Source organism: Acipenser ruthenus, chromosome 22, assembly GCF_902713425.1.
Source record: "Acipenser ruthenus chromosome 22, fAciRut3.2 maternal haplotype, whole genome shotgun sequence".
Classification (NCBI taxonomy): domain Eukaryota; kingdom Metazoa; phylum Chordata; class Actinopteri; order Acipenseriformes; family Acipenseridae; genus Acipenser; species Acipenser ruthenus.
The window spans coordinates 9,859,660-9,875,579 of record NC_081210.1 but is presented as its reverse complement, the minus strand read 5'-3'; the positions used below and the strand labels follow the sequence as shown (position 1 = coordinate 9,875,579).

Sequence of the window (15,920 nt, the reverse complement as noted above, 5' to 3'; positions counted from 1 at the left end):
TGACTGGTGCAGGACCAGCAAAGCTTGGTCAATGTTGTGTGCTACTCTGGCAGCATCACATTTTTTATCAAACTACAGCATCCGATTTTAGTCTTTTCGGCTAAAACACTGGCAAATGCAAAGTTCATAAGGCCTGGTTTACAAATAAATAAATAAATAAATACATCTAAGTAGTATTTTCTTAAAAACTGGAAAAAAAATTATATTCTAAAGGCACTTTAGATATGTATCACTGTTTAGCATGCAGCTTCCACAGTACAGCACATTCGTCAGCATCAGCTGTTGGCAACACTAAGTACTATATGCTCAGAATATAAGATTCCTATCACTGTTCCAGGGTTTACTTCTATGGCTTATGTAATCAGACACACCTGACATTCTTTAAACTAGTTTTAAAACCCGATTGCTATGCAAAGGGAGCTGTTTGCCATCCTTGGGAACTTGAACAGAAATCATAAATGTAAAGATTAACCTCTTCTAGCAAAGGTGCAATGCATTCTCAGGGAGTGTCAAAGGACAGGGTCTGACAGAAACAGCACAGTCATATATTCTTGTGCTTGTCCCGTAATAATTATAGGATTCTGCGACCTGGTGCCTTTAAGAGAGCTGTCTGAACAGCTATTACTGCTATTGACACTGACCCCTATTTCTATGAAACAACAACTACACTTCCACTAATTCTCCCTCCATCCTTCTGAGAGCCAGAGACCCAAATTAGCATGCAGAGACTTTGGGTATTACTCTCTCACACCCATACACCATGGAAAATGCACCGCTATCAACTGACTGTCGATGTTAGTTAATAGACTGGAGAATTTCTCAATTTAGCCTCCTGCAGTAATTACTAGCAAGGGATTCCTAACTCAACAAAGAACCTTGCTGAAGTATGAAACGGAAACAAAGTGCAACGCAAATTCCCAAAACAACCAGTGAGCTCTCAGACTATTAGCTTAAGGGGCTATAGGGCTATATTAAATAGAGGAAGATGGAAAGTTTAACAATTTGCCTATACTGACTAAAATGATGATCAGTAACAGATGCAATAAAAAATAAATACTCACATAACTTCTAGTCGGGCACCTTTAGAGTCATTCCCCCCTTGAGAAAGGACTTCACAGGTGTAGTCTCCGATGTCACCTGACCAGGTCTGGCTGATCTGAAGAGAGCCATCCTTGATGCTGAGCCGAGAACTCCTGGCGTTGTTGAGTGGGATACCATCCTTCTTCCAGACAAACCTACCGGCAGAAAAAGTTTTCCTTAGAGCAGTGTCCCAATTTGATACAATTTTGTCATGACAGCCTACAAAGATTGAATGGTAACTATTATTTATGTGGATCACTTACCTGACAGAGACTCTGGGGTCGTACGTGGCTCCACACTCCAGCACAGCCATCGTTCCCTTGATTACACGTCGGCCCTCAGGTGGTTGGGATATAAAAGTACGGTCTGGAAGAAACAGAGGCACGGGATGAAGAAAAAAAAATAGAGTTCAAATCTGTAGTCATACCTCATTTCAGGTGGCAACTAAACACTGCAAAACACATAAATAAAAACACTTGTCTTCCACTGTAAAAGCACAGCAAAAGCAGAAATGGTTGTGTTGGCACTATACAGTTACATGTGTAATTACAAATCTTGCTTATGTCGCAAGTACTTATGTATTTACAATTCAAATTATTTATCAGGTCACTTAATGTAAAAGGATACCATCAATCCAAACAACCCACTCAATTTAAGCTAGAAACATGGAACCTAATTCCATCAAACAGTATGCCTAGTGGTCCTGTCCTTACTCCACACAGTCAGCGAGACGGTAGCGTTGACGGCTCCCTCTGAGTTGCTGGCGTAGCAGGTGTAATTCCCCGCGTCTTGCAGGTAAACTGGCCGCACCTGCAGCCCTCCCGTCTCCAGAAGAGTGAATCGAGGAATCTGGACTGAACCGCTTGCCAGGATCTGATTGCCTGGAACACAGGAACAGAAGCTGTGTCTTTTCACTGAAGTGTGCCAGGTTAATGGTTTCTTAAGCCAGCATTCATTTTTATGACATCTACATTTCCCTGTTAAAAAACAACATGCTTTTGATAGCCCTGCGATTGCTCATGTACCAACAATCTCTGAACACCGCAGTTAACATGCAGACATGTTGTATTTACTTTTCTTCCAGGCAATGGCAGGTTTTGGAGCTCCTGACACCTCGCAGGTAAAGACAGCCACTGTTCCATCTGTCACTGTGATGTCTGACGGCAGCTGAATAAATGTAGGTGCCATGCCTGCAAAATTCAAGAGGTATTTGTTTGTTTGTTTGTTTGTTTTCAATACAGTAGGTCATACATATAAAAATTAAAATACAGAACCATCTGTGTCCAAATTTGTTTTACACTATTATGTTTACATTGTATTCAAAATCCAAAATTAAAAGCTTTAAAGAAAACAAGTGGGGTTTTTAAAAATGTCATATCCCTGCACACTAGATATCGCCTAACAGACTTTAAACTAAAGCTGGATAAGCCATTTGGAATCGTCAAGGGAAATGGAAGCGTGGGGGACCATGCAGTGGACTGATAAACCCAGAGAGCTTTAAGATGTCTAGGAGGTTCTAAAGCTCTGAGAAAAAACTAAACATTAGAGGTATTCTCTAGTGGCCCTCTGCAGCTATAGCAGGTACACAAAATGGCTTTAGAAACTGTCCTGTTGGCTTCTAGTACACTCCTGAGTTCGGGTTTCTGTGACTTGACGATAAGAACAAGAGAAATGCTACAGACAGGAAACAGGAACTGTGCAGTTGTACCCCACTGTCTCCTGGGAATGTGTCTTAGAGGCCAGGGACAGTTTTATAACCTTTCAACAGAGGGAAGGCATGTGGTAAAACATGTTTTAATTCCCCTATTTCACACTTGTCAAATTAATTAACAACCCACTATAGACAGCAATGTTTTTCTTATTCTTTTTCCCTGGCAACAAATGCAGTGGCTGTTCCTTTTATATTAATACAATACACAATCACACAGCCAGCAGATGACAGGTCAAGCAAATGAACTCTGAAGCTGTACGCTGCGGTTCTGTCAGAAAACTGATGGGCTTGCATGGTGTACTGTGTTTATCCCACTGAAATCAAAAGGTATTGGAATCCACTGACATGACAGGAGTCACTTTATTTACTTTGATGGTAAAAATAAGCCTTCTTATTGTTGTGCCAGGAATGGGAACATATGACCTACAGTATAGAGGGCAGCTAATTTTAATGGGGATTGTGTGGGTTTGTGCCCCAACCCTAACCTTCTAAAATATATTACTGGTGGTCTAAAGGTGCTTTAGTGCTTGATGAATTAATACCGTTATAAATTCAGCATAATCACAGTGCAAAGAGGTGGAAATACAGCGGCACCTGTAAGTATTGACACCCTCTATTCATTTTAATGTCATTCCACTGAGTAGACTGAAGAAAATGCAGATTTTGAATAAATGTTTTAACACTGGGGTGGGAAATATAAAACATCTTGCTCTGGACTACATGTCCAGTTCTGAAGAGGGTGGGAAAAGGCCAGTCCTAATTTAAGTCCTAATACTCGGAATAGGTGTCAGTGCATGGGTGTAATATATTTCATGTTTTGTCATTGAAAGGCATGACACTGAAACTCAATGTAGTTTTTAATTAAGCAGTGATAGCACCTTCCGACAGCGACATGACTGATTGCAGGTTGTAATACTGGTAGCCCCAGTGTGCCGAGTGCTTTAGTCATACGGTGCTCATAATGCAGTTATTCCCTTTAGTCACTTCCGGTAAAAGACTCAGGGGAGCGATTTATGCAACTCCATTTATTTTTAATTACTGTGGTAAAGGAGCTTTCTCAGCTTTGAAGTGTACAATACATTTATGAGGGACATAATTCAAAGAAAAGACAAAAACCACAGGGTTAAAGAGAAAGATTATAAACTCAAATTATTCACAGCTGGATGACCTCTTACAATTGTACGTGATAAAATGCGAGCGTTAATTCTCCGACAGCCATAACATTTATACAAATAAACCACCTTCGAAATCTGATATCTGCAGTCATTTATTTTACACAGATAACACTGCGGCTGTTGTGACCTACATAATAGATTAACTTCAAAAGCAATTTTGAACCTAGTTTGTACCTGACTCTAACAGTACAAACGTTGTTGGATTATCATTTATCAATACTGGTTCTCTCTACTGTACAGTATCTATTGCAAGAATGTGAAAAATATTCTTATTATCAGTTTCCAATATATTTACCCTGGTTCTGTTTCGTTGTTGTCTAAAATATTCTACAAATGAGATGCATATACTGTATGTGTTTAAATTAATAATGTACAGTATAAGACACTAATATATAAAAAAAAATTATTACAAATAGAAATACTATGTTCGTCCAGTCACTACTTACAAAAACAAGAAGGAAAAAACAGTTGTACTGTACTTTACTGTGGTAGTAAAATGGAGGTCCTGTAATTTCCCTCAAATAACATGAACCTTCTTAATAAAAATGTAATTATTACCCTTTAAATGCATGTGTGTGTTAGCTTACTGTATACATAGCGTAGATATGCACCTTATATATATGTCTATATTTATGTCATATGTCAGTGGGCTGTAATTGTAATAGTTAGGAGTATTATTGACAGGCTAGCTATACACGTGCTTGTTATTTGCATAAGTAAGCCTGTAATACAGTGAGGGACAAGTGAATGTGCTGCAGTGTTTTGGAAAACAATACATTTAATTATTTTAGAAAACAGTTTGATTTCTACACTCACTTGTAACATCAAGGTAGGTGTGTGTTTGGATTTCTCCCGCTGTATTCCTGGCGAAGCACTGGAAAATGCCAGCATCTTCGGGACGCACTCCTCTAATCCGTAGCCCTCCGTTCACCATTACCTTATAACGAGGGTTAGCCAGCTTACTGAGCGGAGTCGAGTCTTTATACCACTCCAGACTGGGGACAGGAACACCTAGGTGCACGGAGAAGAGGAGAGGTACATTCATAATAAAATGCACTAAGATTGGTCTCATTAAGAAAACAAAAAGCTCAAACAGAGTTGATGAAAAGAGAAAAAAACTAAAATGAGATGCAAATCAATGATTTGCTGACAGGCTTTCAGCAAACACACACAAAAAAAAACTTTCAAGTTGTCAGCTGAAATGTACATTTTCAACGTTGATGTGCTTCTTTCTCAGCATGTTGTTTGTTTTTATTCATTTTATTACTGACAGCAAGGCAGTAATGTCAAGACAGCAATTTCTAATTCAGAAAAATGTGTTTAAATATCATTATGGCATTTTATAAACTACTAAGACTTGTGCAGCAAGTCAAACCACAATCCTGCGTCATTGCAGAGTGCATGTCACATTTAAACTGCTGATGTGAGGATAAATGTACAGAAAGGGTTGATCACATTTCATTTCACTGTCCCCCTACAACTTGCAAATGCCAAGTTTTGTTTCCAAATCCCCCGTGATATTAGGCATCCCTGACCCTTGTGTTCTTATGGCTGCGGTCTTTATGACAGCTTTATTTAATATCAATGCATGCCACATTCTGAAGCAAGGACTGCATTGATTACAATGGTTGAGACTCTCTCTCTGACAAAAAGAATTTCCTCAATTAATACTTTTTAATAAAATTAATTATCATGTTAACTGAAGTCTCCTGAGTGACGTCCTGTTTGCAAAGCGAAACAAACAAACATGTTAAGTTGAATTTTGTTTTTTTCAGCTACGTCTATTAGTGCTCTTTTCATCGCCGAACAGTAATACAGCAGCACAGTGAATTACGAACAGCAGCAACAGGTCACTGCATGCAATTACATTTTCATGGGCAAATTGCAGCCCATAACAAAATGAGACTAAACATTATTAAAATGCAAATGCTTAAAGACGTCTTCTGTTTTATTATTCAAAGTACAGTCTTTCCCAATACACATTAGAATGGACTGTATATATTTATTGTCTTGAATGGCTTAGAAAACAGGGCAGAATTGATCTTTAAGAACATGAAGGGTTTAATTAAAACAGCAAAGAGATGCCAAATGACCAAACAAATGACATGATTAGCAGTAAACTACAACTCAGTTTGTTAGAAACATCTGGTTTGAACAATTACAGTAATTTATTGAATACAACGGCAGCATTGTCTATAACACACATCCCTTGTCCAGTTTACATTGCTGAACTGCCTTGGGTTACACTTGTATAACTCTTGCATACCACTCACCCCTTTGCACACTACCAAATCAAAAACACCACATGATACTCTATAGTATTACCTGAGTATGTAGTACACCTCGTATATAACATGTATTTAACAGAAAGAAATTCTTCTCATAGTGTTACTGAACAAGCTGTAGAGTTTAAAAACACAACACATTACTTTTTCTAGTTTCCAGCTCTGTTGTACGTATTCCTGTAAGATGTTTGCGATTGTTTTGATATTTTTATTAACATATCGTCAGTTTTGACCAGTTATTTTCGTTTCACATATGGGGCTCGTCATGCATTTTCATAAACCTGTTCCCGCCCCTCTGAACCTGCTCCGGAGGCAGGTAGGACAGATGAACTAATGAAAATGCTGAACTTTTGGGAGACGAGTTGAGAACCAATTAAATGTTTCTGATTGAACAGGTTGGATGTTAGGAATTCAGAAGATAATTTGACGGGAAGACCCAAAGCATCACTGATGTGAAAACGAAAACAGCTAGTCAAAACTGATTTATGACCAACGATATGTTAATAAAAATATCAAAGCAATCTCAATTATGTTGAAAAAGATATTGCTAGACTATATACAACAAAGTAGGAAACTAGGGAGAGTAATGCATTGTTTTAAACTCGACAGTCTCTTCAGTAACACTTTCAATTTGGTAAAAGGTTGCACGTTATATTTAAAAATGTTTTAAAAGGGATTCATGTGAATATAGGGACGGATGTTCCCAATACATCCTCCTCAGAGCCTCAATGTGTGGGCTTGTATTCACAGCATCAGTTCTTTCACTGGGGACATGTCAAGAAGAGTGTAAATTAAGTGAAGGATTTTCATAAATCAGTAGCTGTTAAAAGGAGTTTCTGAAATTAACACCTCTCATGTAATCCATAAGGACTGCGTTTCCTGGGTAATTGGCTGTCACTGTGCAAAAGAACAAACCTTTCTGGTTAGACACATCTCAGGCATGCTCAATGGGGTTTAAATAAGGTGACAATGCAGGCCAGGGCAACATACTGATGCTTCTCTGATGTGAGATACCCTGTGTGTTCACAAGGAATATCCTTTTGCAGCGTGGTGTCAAACAGACGTCTCCAGTGTCACTGTTCACCTGACATTGATCCCGTCAATTAAGCAGGTAGATTTATATCAATAAAACAAGAGGCTATGCCCCCCTATACACCTGTGCAATAACAAACACGCAAAACTTTTATGATATTATCCTACAACTCTGCAAAGTGTGACTGGACGTACTTTACTGTAACAGCTTTACATGGCTGCCAATTTCATGCAGGTGACTTACTGTACTTACTTCAGCAGGACCTTTTTTTTTTTTTTACCTCAACTACCGTAAACTCAACTCAACTCAGTAGAAATCCCCTTTACCCTTTCCATCAAATGAATCGAAAATTCAATCTGTGGCCGTCTCCAGGCTTCTGAGATTTAATTAAACGGGTTCATACTTTGATTATGAATTAACCCCATGTTGCTTTTAAGAGAGTCTGGAAAGAAAGTCGGGTATATCCTCGGATAAGCATAAGGGCAAAATAGATTCTCTCAGCAATGGTCCTGATTGACATTTGGAAGCAGCAGTTCAGATTAAATAGGACCATAAGTAACCTTGTGTTCAGAATGAAAAAGACATGAATGCATTATCAAGTATAACAAGATAGAGGAACATATCAGTACAGAATTCTATACACCTCAGAGGAGTTCTTCTTCTTCTTCTTCTTCTTCTTCTTCTTCTTCTTCTTCTTCTTCTTCTTCCCACAGCTATGATGCTATCTCCTTTCGGGATAGTCTGGTGCTACCTTCAGATTTTATTTTATGTATCTCTTAACCTACACAGCACGAGCCTCAGGCCTGATACACCTTTACTATAAAATTACGTTGTCCTTTTTCACACATGTTGTCATACAGTTGCCAAGGCACTCACCTAAAGCCCGACATTGGATGTCTATAGTTTTGTCCACTTCCCCCATTATTTTTCTCTTGGGTTCTGCTGTAAAATATGGCGACTCTGGAATAAAATGTAAATAAAACGCAGTCAGCGCATGGGTAATTCATAAAGCACATATAACACTCTGACATATACAGTATACAAATGTATTTATCTCAGGCCATGAGACACACAATAATGTTACGACACCTGACTTGGTAGATACTATTATTTGTAAGGCCCTGATGTCGCCAATCTGTCTTCTGCTGTGAGCAAAGCAAGCACTGCACAATTTTCTTTCACACCACTTTCATCTTTCTATACATATGCATGGCACTCTCTCACTCTAGCAGGAACAACTGCCTGAATGAGCACTACTTTTCAACATACTTTTCAAATATTCAACATGCTGCTTAGTTCTTATACTATGGGTTTACATGGGGTTAACATTTGCATTAAATGGACTGCACACCCTAGACCAGGGGTAGGGAACCTGCAAGAAGCAGTTTATTCTGATTTGTTTAACAGGTTGGGACACTAACTGTACTCAGTGACTTAAACACAGTAAAAACAAAGATTTACAGTAAACCATAACCACTCCTGACATCATAAAGATGCTAAAAAACAAGGCTATTGACCAACTGGGCCCTTTACTATGATGTTCAGAGAAAAACGGCCTTTATCTCTTAGTATCTTGAAAATCCATCTGCAGTGGCATGCTACTGTAGTATACCTTCCCCAAATAATATCTGGTACAAAAAAATAACAAACACATTAAAAAAATGTATTTGCAGGCATAGAACATTTCTGATAACAGTCTGGCGATGTCTTCCGCGTTGTATATTATCGCTTCAGCAAAGAAGCTGAATGCGAGGTTACAGTTAAAGAGTAGAATAAACGCCAGCAAGGTGTCACGCGACAGCATTGAAACATGAGGTTATTATCATAACCCTGGGTCCCTGAAATAGAAATGTAACCATTACCGAATGGGCATTTACCTCCTAAAGACCTGAATCCTGAATACTGTATACCAAAGCTGGTTAGCGAACCTGTGACGCAGTCATGGTGTGCATCCGAGGGCACAAAAGCACTGCGCTCACAGATCGAAGCATCATTTTTCCTTCAAGCCTGCTGCAATCATGGACACAGCAACCTTGAAGGTTAATGGTTACATTACTATTTCAGGGAACCGGGGTTATGATAATAATGTTCCCTTTCAAGTATGAAGCCGCCCTAAACTAGGGTTTTGAGGAGCCACGACATTAAGTCTGTAGATCCTAATAAAGGTATGGGGAGTAGCCCACACTGCTGCATTGTAAATGTCCTTCACAGATGCACCCTGGAATAAAGCCCACGAAGTTTCCATGCCCTTGGTGGAATGGGCAGTGAGCTTTTCTGTAAGGGACAAGTTGGCCAGCTCAGGCAGAACTATAAAATCCGGCAACTGGATTGCAGAAAGCTAGAACAGATTTACCATGTTAATCTGGCCACCAAGAAAAAAAAAATACATTTCCCAACAACCTCTAGGGCTGAAGGTCTTAGAATAGGGGCAGCAGTGTGGAGTAGTGGTTAGGGCCCTAGACTCTTGACCGGAGGGTCGTGGGTTCAATCCCAGGATGGGGGACACTGCTGCTGTACCCTTGAGCAAGGTACTTTACCTAGATTGCTCCAGTAAAAACCCAACTGTATAAATGGGTAATTGTATAAAAAAATAAAAAAATAATGTGATATCTGTATAATGTGAAATAATGTATAATGTGATATCTTGTAACAATTGTAAGTCGCCCTGGATAAGGGCGTCTGCTAATAAATAAATAATAATAATAATAATAATAATAATACCTGATGAATGAGATAACTCAATAATTGTTTGAGTGTAAGCTAATTAACTCAGGTAAAAAGGCCTTGAGGAGGGTGTAGTAGGAGTTGTGTGAGGTGTTGGGTGTGATTTGAAGGAAGATGAAAAGGATTACAGTGTGGTTTGAAAACTTTCTAAAAGGGTTTTTGTACAGGGAAACGGCTTAGCTGTCCTGTTTTAGTTAGAGATTCATTTGAACAAGTTTAGTTTAGTTATCCTGTGTGGTGTTAGGTTTTAATTTGTGTGTTTAGATTTGAATAAAAGTGCGCAACCGCGCATAACTGCAATTTCTGTCTGAGTGTCGACTTTCTGTATCGCTGTCAGCCTTGGTCATCGGTCACTCAACCACAATACTGACAGAAGCAACAATGTACTTAGCTAAACAAAGCTCTCTGATCAGGTCAGTCTTAAAAGGAAAAATGGCACTGAGATCTGTGAGTGCAGTGCTTTTGTGCCCTCAGAGGCAGGCCAGGACTGCATCACAGGCTCGCTGAGCAGCTTTGGTATACAATATACAGGATTTGGGTCTTTAGGCGGTGAATACCCATTCAGCAATGGTTACATTTTGTACTTGAAAGGGAATTGCACGCTCACAACCCAAAAGGTTACCTGTGACGGAGAGGAAAGCCCTGGCCTCCACTGGTGGCACACTGCTGTCCAGGAGAGCTGCCTGACACACGTACAGCCCGATATCAGCCGAGGTGGGGTTGATGATAGCCAGCCGTCTCCCAAACATGCCGACTCCGCTTGTTAATCTGACTCCGTTTCGTTTCCAGGAAATGCTTAGCTTCTCAACAGGTCTTTTTGGGGGAGGGGGGGGGGGGGGGGGGGGGGGGAACAAGAATTGAGATTTGAATATGTCCTTAATTTGTATAAGCATTTGGGTACTCTTTATTGAGGAGCAAGGCAAGTCTGAAGAGCTTTATCTGTTTATGTATTTATAATTTTATTCTTGGAGCACACAGGCAGGTTACAAACAAACACACAGTACAAGAACTATTCAGCCTAACTGTTCCCAATTATTTCGGCTGTACACTGCAATCCCATTCGCCACAAAACATACCTTTACTATTTACTATTTTCATTATAATCCTTTTCTCCAAACTCCTTTCTTAGATAGATCCAGGATTGAGACTTGTCAGTTAAGTACAGCATAATTGACCTATGTGATCTATGTGATGTCATTTTCACCAGAACAGATTCTTTTTATCCTTATACCCAGTCCTTTAGGAATTCCTCTTTTAGTACAGATAGGATGTGCTGATGACACATGTAGGTACTGATGCATATCAGGTTTCGAATAAAGATCTGTCTTAATAGATCCTTGATCAAGTTTAACCAAGGTGTCTAAGTATTCAATTTCAGATTTTGTCCACCTTAAATCCACCAAAATATTAGGGTGGATATAATTTGCTAATTTATGAAACTGCACAAGAGATTCTTCTCCATGTGTCCATATTCCAAAATATGTCATCCACATATCTTATGTATTCTAATGGTTTCTTGTCTAGTTTACTCAATAACATTTCCTCATACATACAGTATATATTAGGGCTGTCAATTAATCGTGTTCATTTTTTTAACGCGTGTTAATCACCCTCTGTTTTGACCCTCTCAGCACACCGTAATTCACTCCCTCCAGCACTATTTTAATATACTCGTGTGCATGCAATGCAATAAGAGCAGTTGTTGTTTGAATAGAAAGTTAGACACAGAACTGCAATATGGAGCAAAGCACTAAAAGTGAAGGACTTATTAATGGGAAGTTATTTTTAACCAAGATCAGATGAGATTAAAAATTGTAATCACGAGATTAACAGCCCTAATTCTATATATCAAAAGCATGCCTCCGTGCTTCAGCAGGTAAACTATACAGTTACCACAGGTGCTCAATCACTGAGGACAATACATAAAAACAGGTTGCTTACCCACAGACTTTACTATTCAGACTCCTTCGGGAAGGCAAGAAAGTGACAGCACTCAAAAGGCAACCTTCCAATAAGTACATTTTATTTTGTATAATCCATGTTATTCAGAGACAGGATGTCATTGTACAATCACGTCTTCATCACAGCATTCTGGGGAGATTTTGCCACCAGAGCTTTATATGAATTGTCGTCCATTTTATTTTAAAGATATAGTCCATTGTTTTTAAATATACAATATTTCAAGTATTGATTATATAAACAATAACATGTTTGTATATCTATATCTACAAACCTCTCCTGAACAAATACATTGTTTTACTAATTAATACAAAATAAAACACTAATCATACGCATTAATCTTATGCATTAAACATTATATCAAAAAGGGGAACAGATATTATTATGGAGGGGGATTTTCCACTATGAGCTGAATCGGCAGTACATATTTAATATATGAGTCAGTCAAAATAACAAGAGAGGCAAGGTTGAATAGTAAATATGAGTTTATATACTGTAAAGCCATAAATATTTGCAAGTCTTTTATTATGCATTTTCCGTGTATGAAAAAAAAAACGTAAACATTTTTGGTACGAATATCTTAGTTCTGTATATATAATGAAATAATATACTACTACCAGTGCAACAGGTCGCCAACATTTCTGGAGCAAAATAGGTTTTATGGGTGTGATTCGTCAAATATTTTGGTCACAAATATTTATGGCTTTACAATATCTTGTTTAAATATAGCTGATACAGCATGAGTAAATAACTAAACAACATAAATAACAGAAAGTGGTTTTGAAGTTCTTTCTTTTATAGTCTGTTTTGTAATTCATTTTCTGTTAAGTCACAGAATCGCCGTTCAGCAGTTTTTTCATTCAGCCATTTTATCTTGTTGATGGAGTGGAGGTGGAGGGCTTAGAAAAGCGGCGGGACTGACAGCGATGTGAACCAGTCACATGACAGACGGAGACTATTGCCTGGTGGTGTAAGGATGTTAGGCCAATAGTTCAATCTATTTTTCCTCCTATGATGAGGTTTTAACCAATCACAAGCCACAATTTATAACCACTGACTCACTGATTCACAGCCTACCACTGTAAAGTGCTTTGTGAGGGTGGTCCACCATGAAAGGTGCTAAATAAAAATAAAGATATTATTATTATTATTATATATATACAGTCCTAGCAATACATCAATAAAATGTTCATTATTATAAGCGTGTTTCTGTCTCTGTGTTTTGCAGGTGAGTATGCTTTTTCAATATCATATTGTTTATAGTCTCTCTGTGAAAATCTCTCTCATCTGTGTAGATTTCTTTTCAAACTCCTGTATTGTACTATAATTGTGTCATAAGTGCAAAAATTGGCCCACGGGTATATTACGTATCAAAGACTGCGTGTGATTACTATTAGCGTGTAACAATGTATTTCTCTCTTGAGGTTTGCAATATATTGTGGTTTCAAGTATATTACTTTCTCCTTTAAAAACTGACAAATCCAAGAAATGAATATTAAAATAGCGGTGTTACTCACTGAACTGTAAATGAGGATCAGTCGAATTAATATATTCTAGAAATAATTCTAGTTCTTGTTCAGTACCTCTCCATATTAATAAAACATCATCAATATATCTACGCCATAATTTAATATGAGACAAATATCGATTAATTCTCCTCCCAATGACCCATAAATAGATTTGAATAATTAGTTGCAAAAGCCGCACCCATAGCTGTCGCTTGTAATTGTAAAAAGTAACCCCCTGCATATTGGAAATAATTCATTTTTAAAGCCATTTCTGTTAACTTAAGCCAAAAACTCAGAGGGAGGGAATCATGGTGCAGCGTCTTCTTTGAAATTTTACAGTATAGAGAAGGTCTCTCTTTCAAGCAGAGCCGGTGAGCTTATAGGTAAGTTACATTGTTGAGAATGTTACTTAATATACATTTTGGATACACTAGTACCGAGGAGGCTTCATGAGGATCTCAGTTTAGCCCCTTATCTTTAGCTATAATCACTAATGTTTGAGAGATTACATGTGAACTTCTTTTGTATGTATGGATGATTATAATAATGAACATGTTATTGATGTATTACTAGGTGTGTATATATAATACAAAATATTTTTTTCCCCTTTTTGATATAATGTAAAATGTTTAATGCATAAGATGAATACGTATGATTAGTGATTTGTTTTGTATTAATTAGTAAAACAATGTATTTGTTCAGGAGAGGTTTGTAGATATACTGTAGATATACAAACATGTTATTGTTTATATAATAAATACTTGAAATATTGTATATTTAAAAACAATAGACTATATCTTTAAAATAAAATGGACGACAGTTCTTATAAAGCCCTGGTGGGAAAATCTCCCCAGAATGCTCTGAGGAAGACTCTGATTGTACGTCGAACTGTCAGCTTTGCTGTTCGAGGACAATGACATCCTGTCTCTGAATAACATGGATTATACAAAATAAAATGTACTTATTGGAAGGTTGCCTTTTGAGTCCCAATAGTGAAGTCTTCATGGGTAAGCATATAGACACACACACACACATACTACACTTATTCTCTCATTGACAATTTAATTTAAAATAATCACGGCTACTGGGTATCTTTCTTATAGCCTCTTTCTGTTACTTAAAATGCAATGCATTTTTTCTTGGTACATTAGTCAGCCAGAAGACTAAATTAAACGTGCTGAATTTCTTTTAAGTGTAATGCCATAGAAAGGTCTTGTTGCAAATGCAGATATTGCAACATTATTAACATTCTGTTCGTAAAACAATTCTACACTGTTTTGATAGCAGACAATATCAAACCCATTTTTTTCACAAAAATAGACTTTGAAAAGAACATTTTTCAAAATATGTTTCAATATGTTGTGCAATAACAATATAGTAAGAAAACGTGTCTATATATATGCATAATTACAAAGCTGTAGATAAGTATGAAAAATAAAATAATACTAATAATAACACCCACATGTACTGTTAATCATCACCTAAATAAATCATTTTAATGAATGGCTTTCAATCTATTTCTTTTAGGTGTGAAGGATCTTTAAGCAAAGAGGAGCGAGTGCAGATCATTGTGATGTGTGGTGTGCAGAAAGTCAATGGGGGGTGGCCACACAATTTCACAGAGAACCTCCTAATCATCAGAACAATAGATGATATTGCCCATGACACCTGACTTATGCGACATCCTGTATAATATATTGTGTGCCAAGTTATTGTAACATGTGTATATTTAACCCTGAAGGGGATGGGGCTGACCTTGCGTTTGCCACACACTCCAGGGAGGCCTCGTTGGTGCCAGCCACCACACTGGTGTTTCTCGGAGAGATTACAATCACAGGAGCCACGGGGTCTGCCGGAGCGGCTGAATCTGTCCAGGAAAGCAACAGCTGATCAAACCTTTTATACACACACAGCATCACAGTACCTTACACTCAAACGATAGGCTGGTGTAATCTAATGAGCATTCTGAAAATCATATACCGGTACAATAAAAGCATTTTATACTCTAAAAGGGTAATAGCCAAAAGATTACAACTTTGCATATCAGCTTTCTTGCAAGGCCCTTATCTGTTTCATGTTCCCCACTTTGACTCTGGTCTAGCCTATTAGTCACAACACTGAAGACCAATTTCCTGTGCAACAGGTATAAGGTCCCCTACTGGAACATGAAATTCACTTTGCTGGACAAAAGATTATGCAAGACTTTCAAATGAGAGGTAATGGTATGGAATCACTTATCAAAAACTTGACTATTTCCCATTTATAATCTGGTATTACAGTTTTTCTTTTTATGAATTACTATTTTTTTAGTTTTGTTTTACTGATAGTGTTTTTTGTAGCACCTTTCACTCTACTGAAGACCTTTAAATGGGCTTTTTCTCAAGGGAGAGAAGAAATCCATGAGAACAGTAGGTACACTAAATAATGGACAGATTACTCGGTAGT

The 15,920-nt window shown here is 37.9% G+C and overlaps 1 protein-coding gene across 1 annotated transcript in view; it reads right to left on the bottom strand.

Annotated features, from left to right (window-relative positions):
- LOC117431182 (protein sidekick-1-like) overlaps positions 1-15,920 on the bottom strand; it is a 368,061-nt gene that overhangs the window by 80,429 nt on the left and 271,712 nt on the right. The window contains exons 6-13 of the mRNA XM_034051879.3: positions 15,231-15,342; positions 10,631-10,821; positions 8,161-8,244; positions 4,783-4,977; positions 2,154-2,270; positions 1,794-1,961; positions 1,344-1,446; positions 1,062-1,235 (exon numbers count right to left, since the gene is read on the bottom strand). Of these exons, the coding sequence (XP_033907770.3) occupies positions 1,062-1,235; positions 1,344-1,446; positions 1,794-1,961; positions 2,154-2,270; positions 4,783-4,977; positions 8,161-8,244; positions 10,631-10,821; positions 15,231-15,342 (1,144 nt within the window). The remainder of the gene's footprint in view (positions 1-1,061; positions 1,236-1,343; positions 1,447-1,793; positions 1,962-2,153; positions 2,271-4,782; positions 4,978-8,160; positions 8,245-10,630; positions 10,822-15,230; positions 15,343-15,920) is intronic.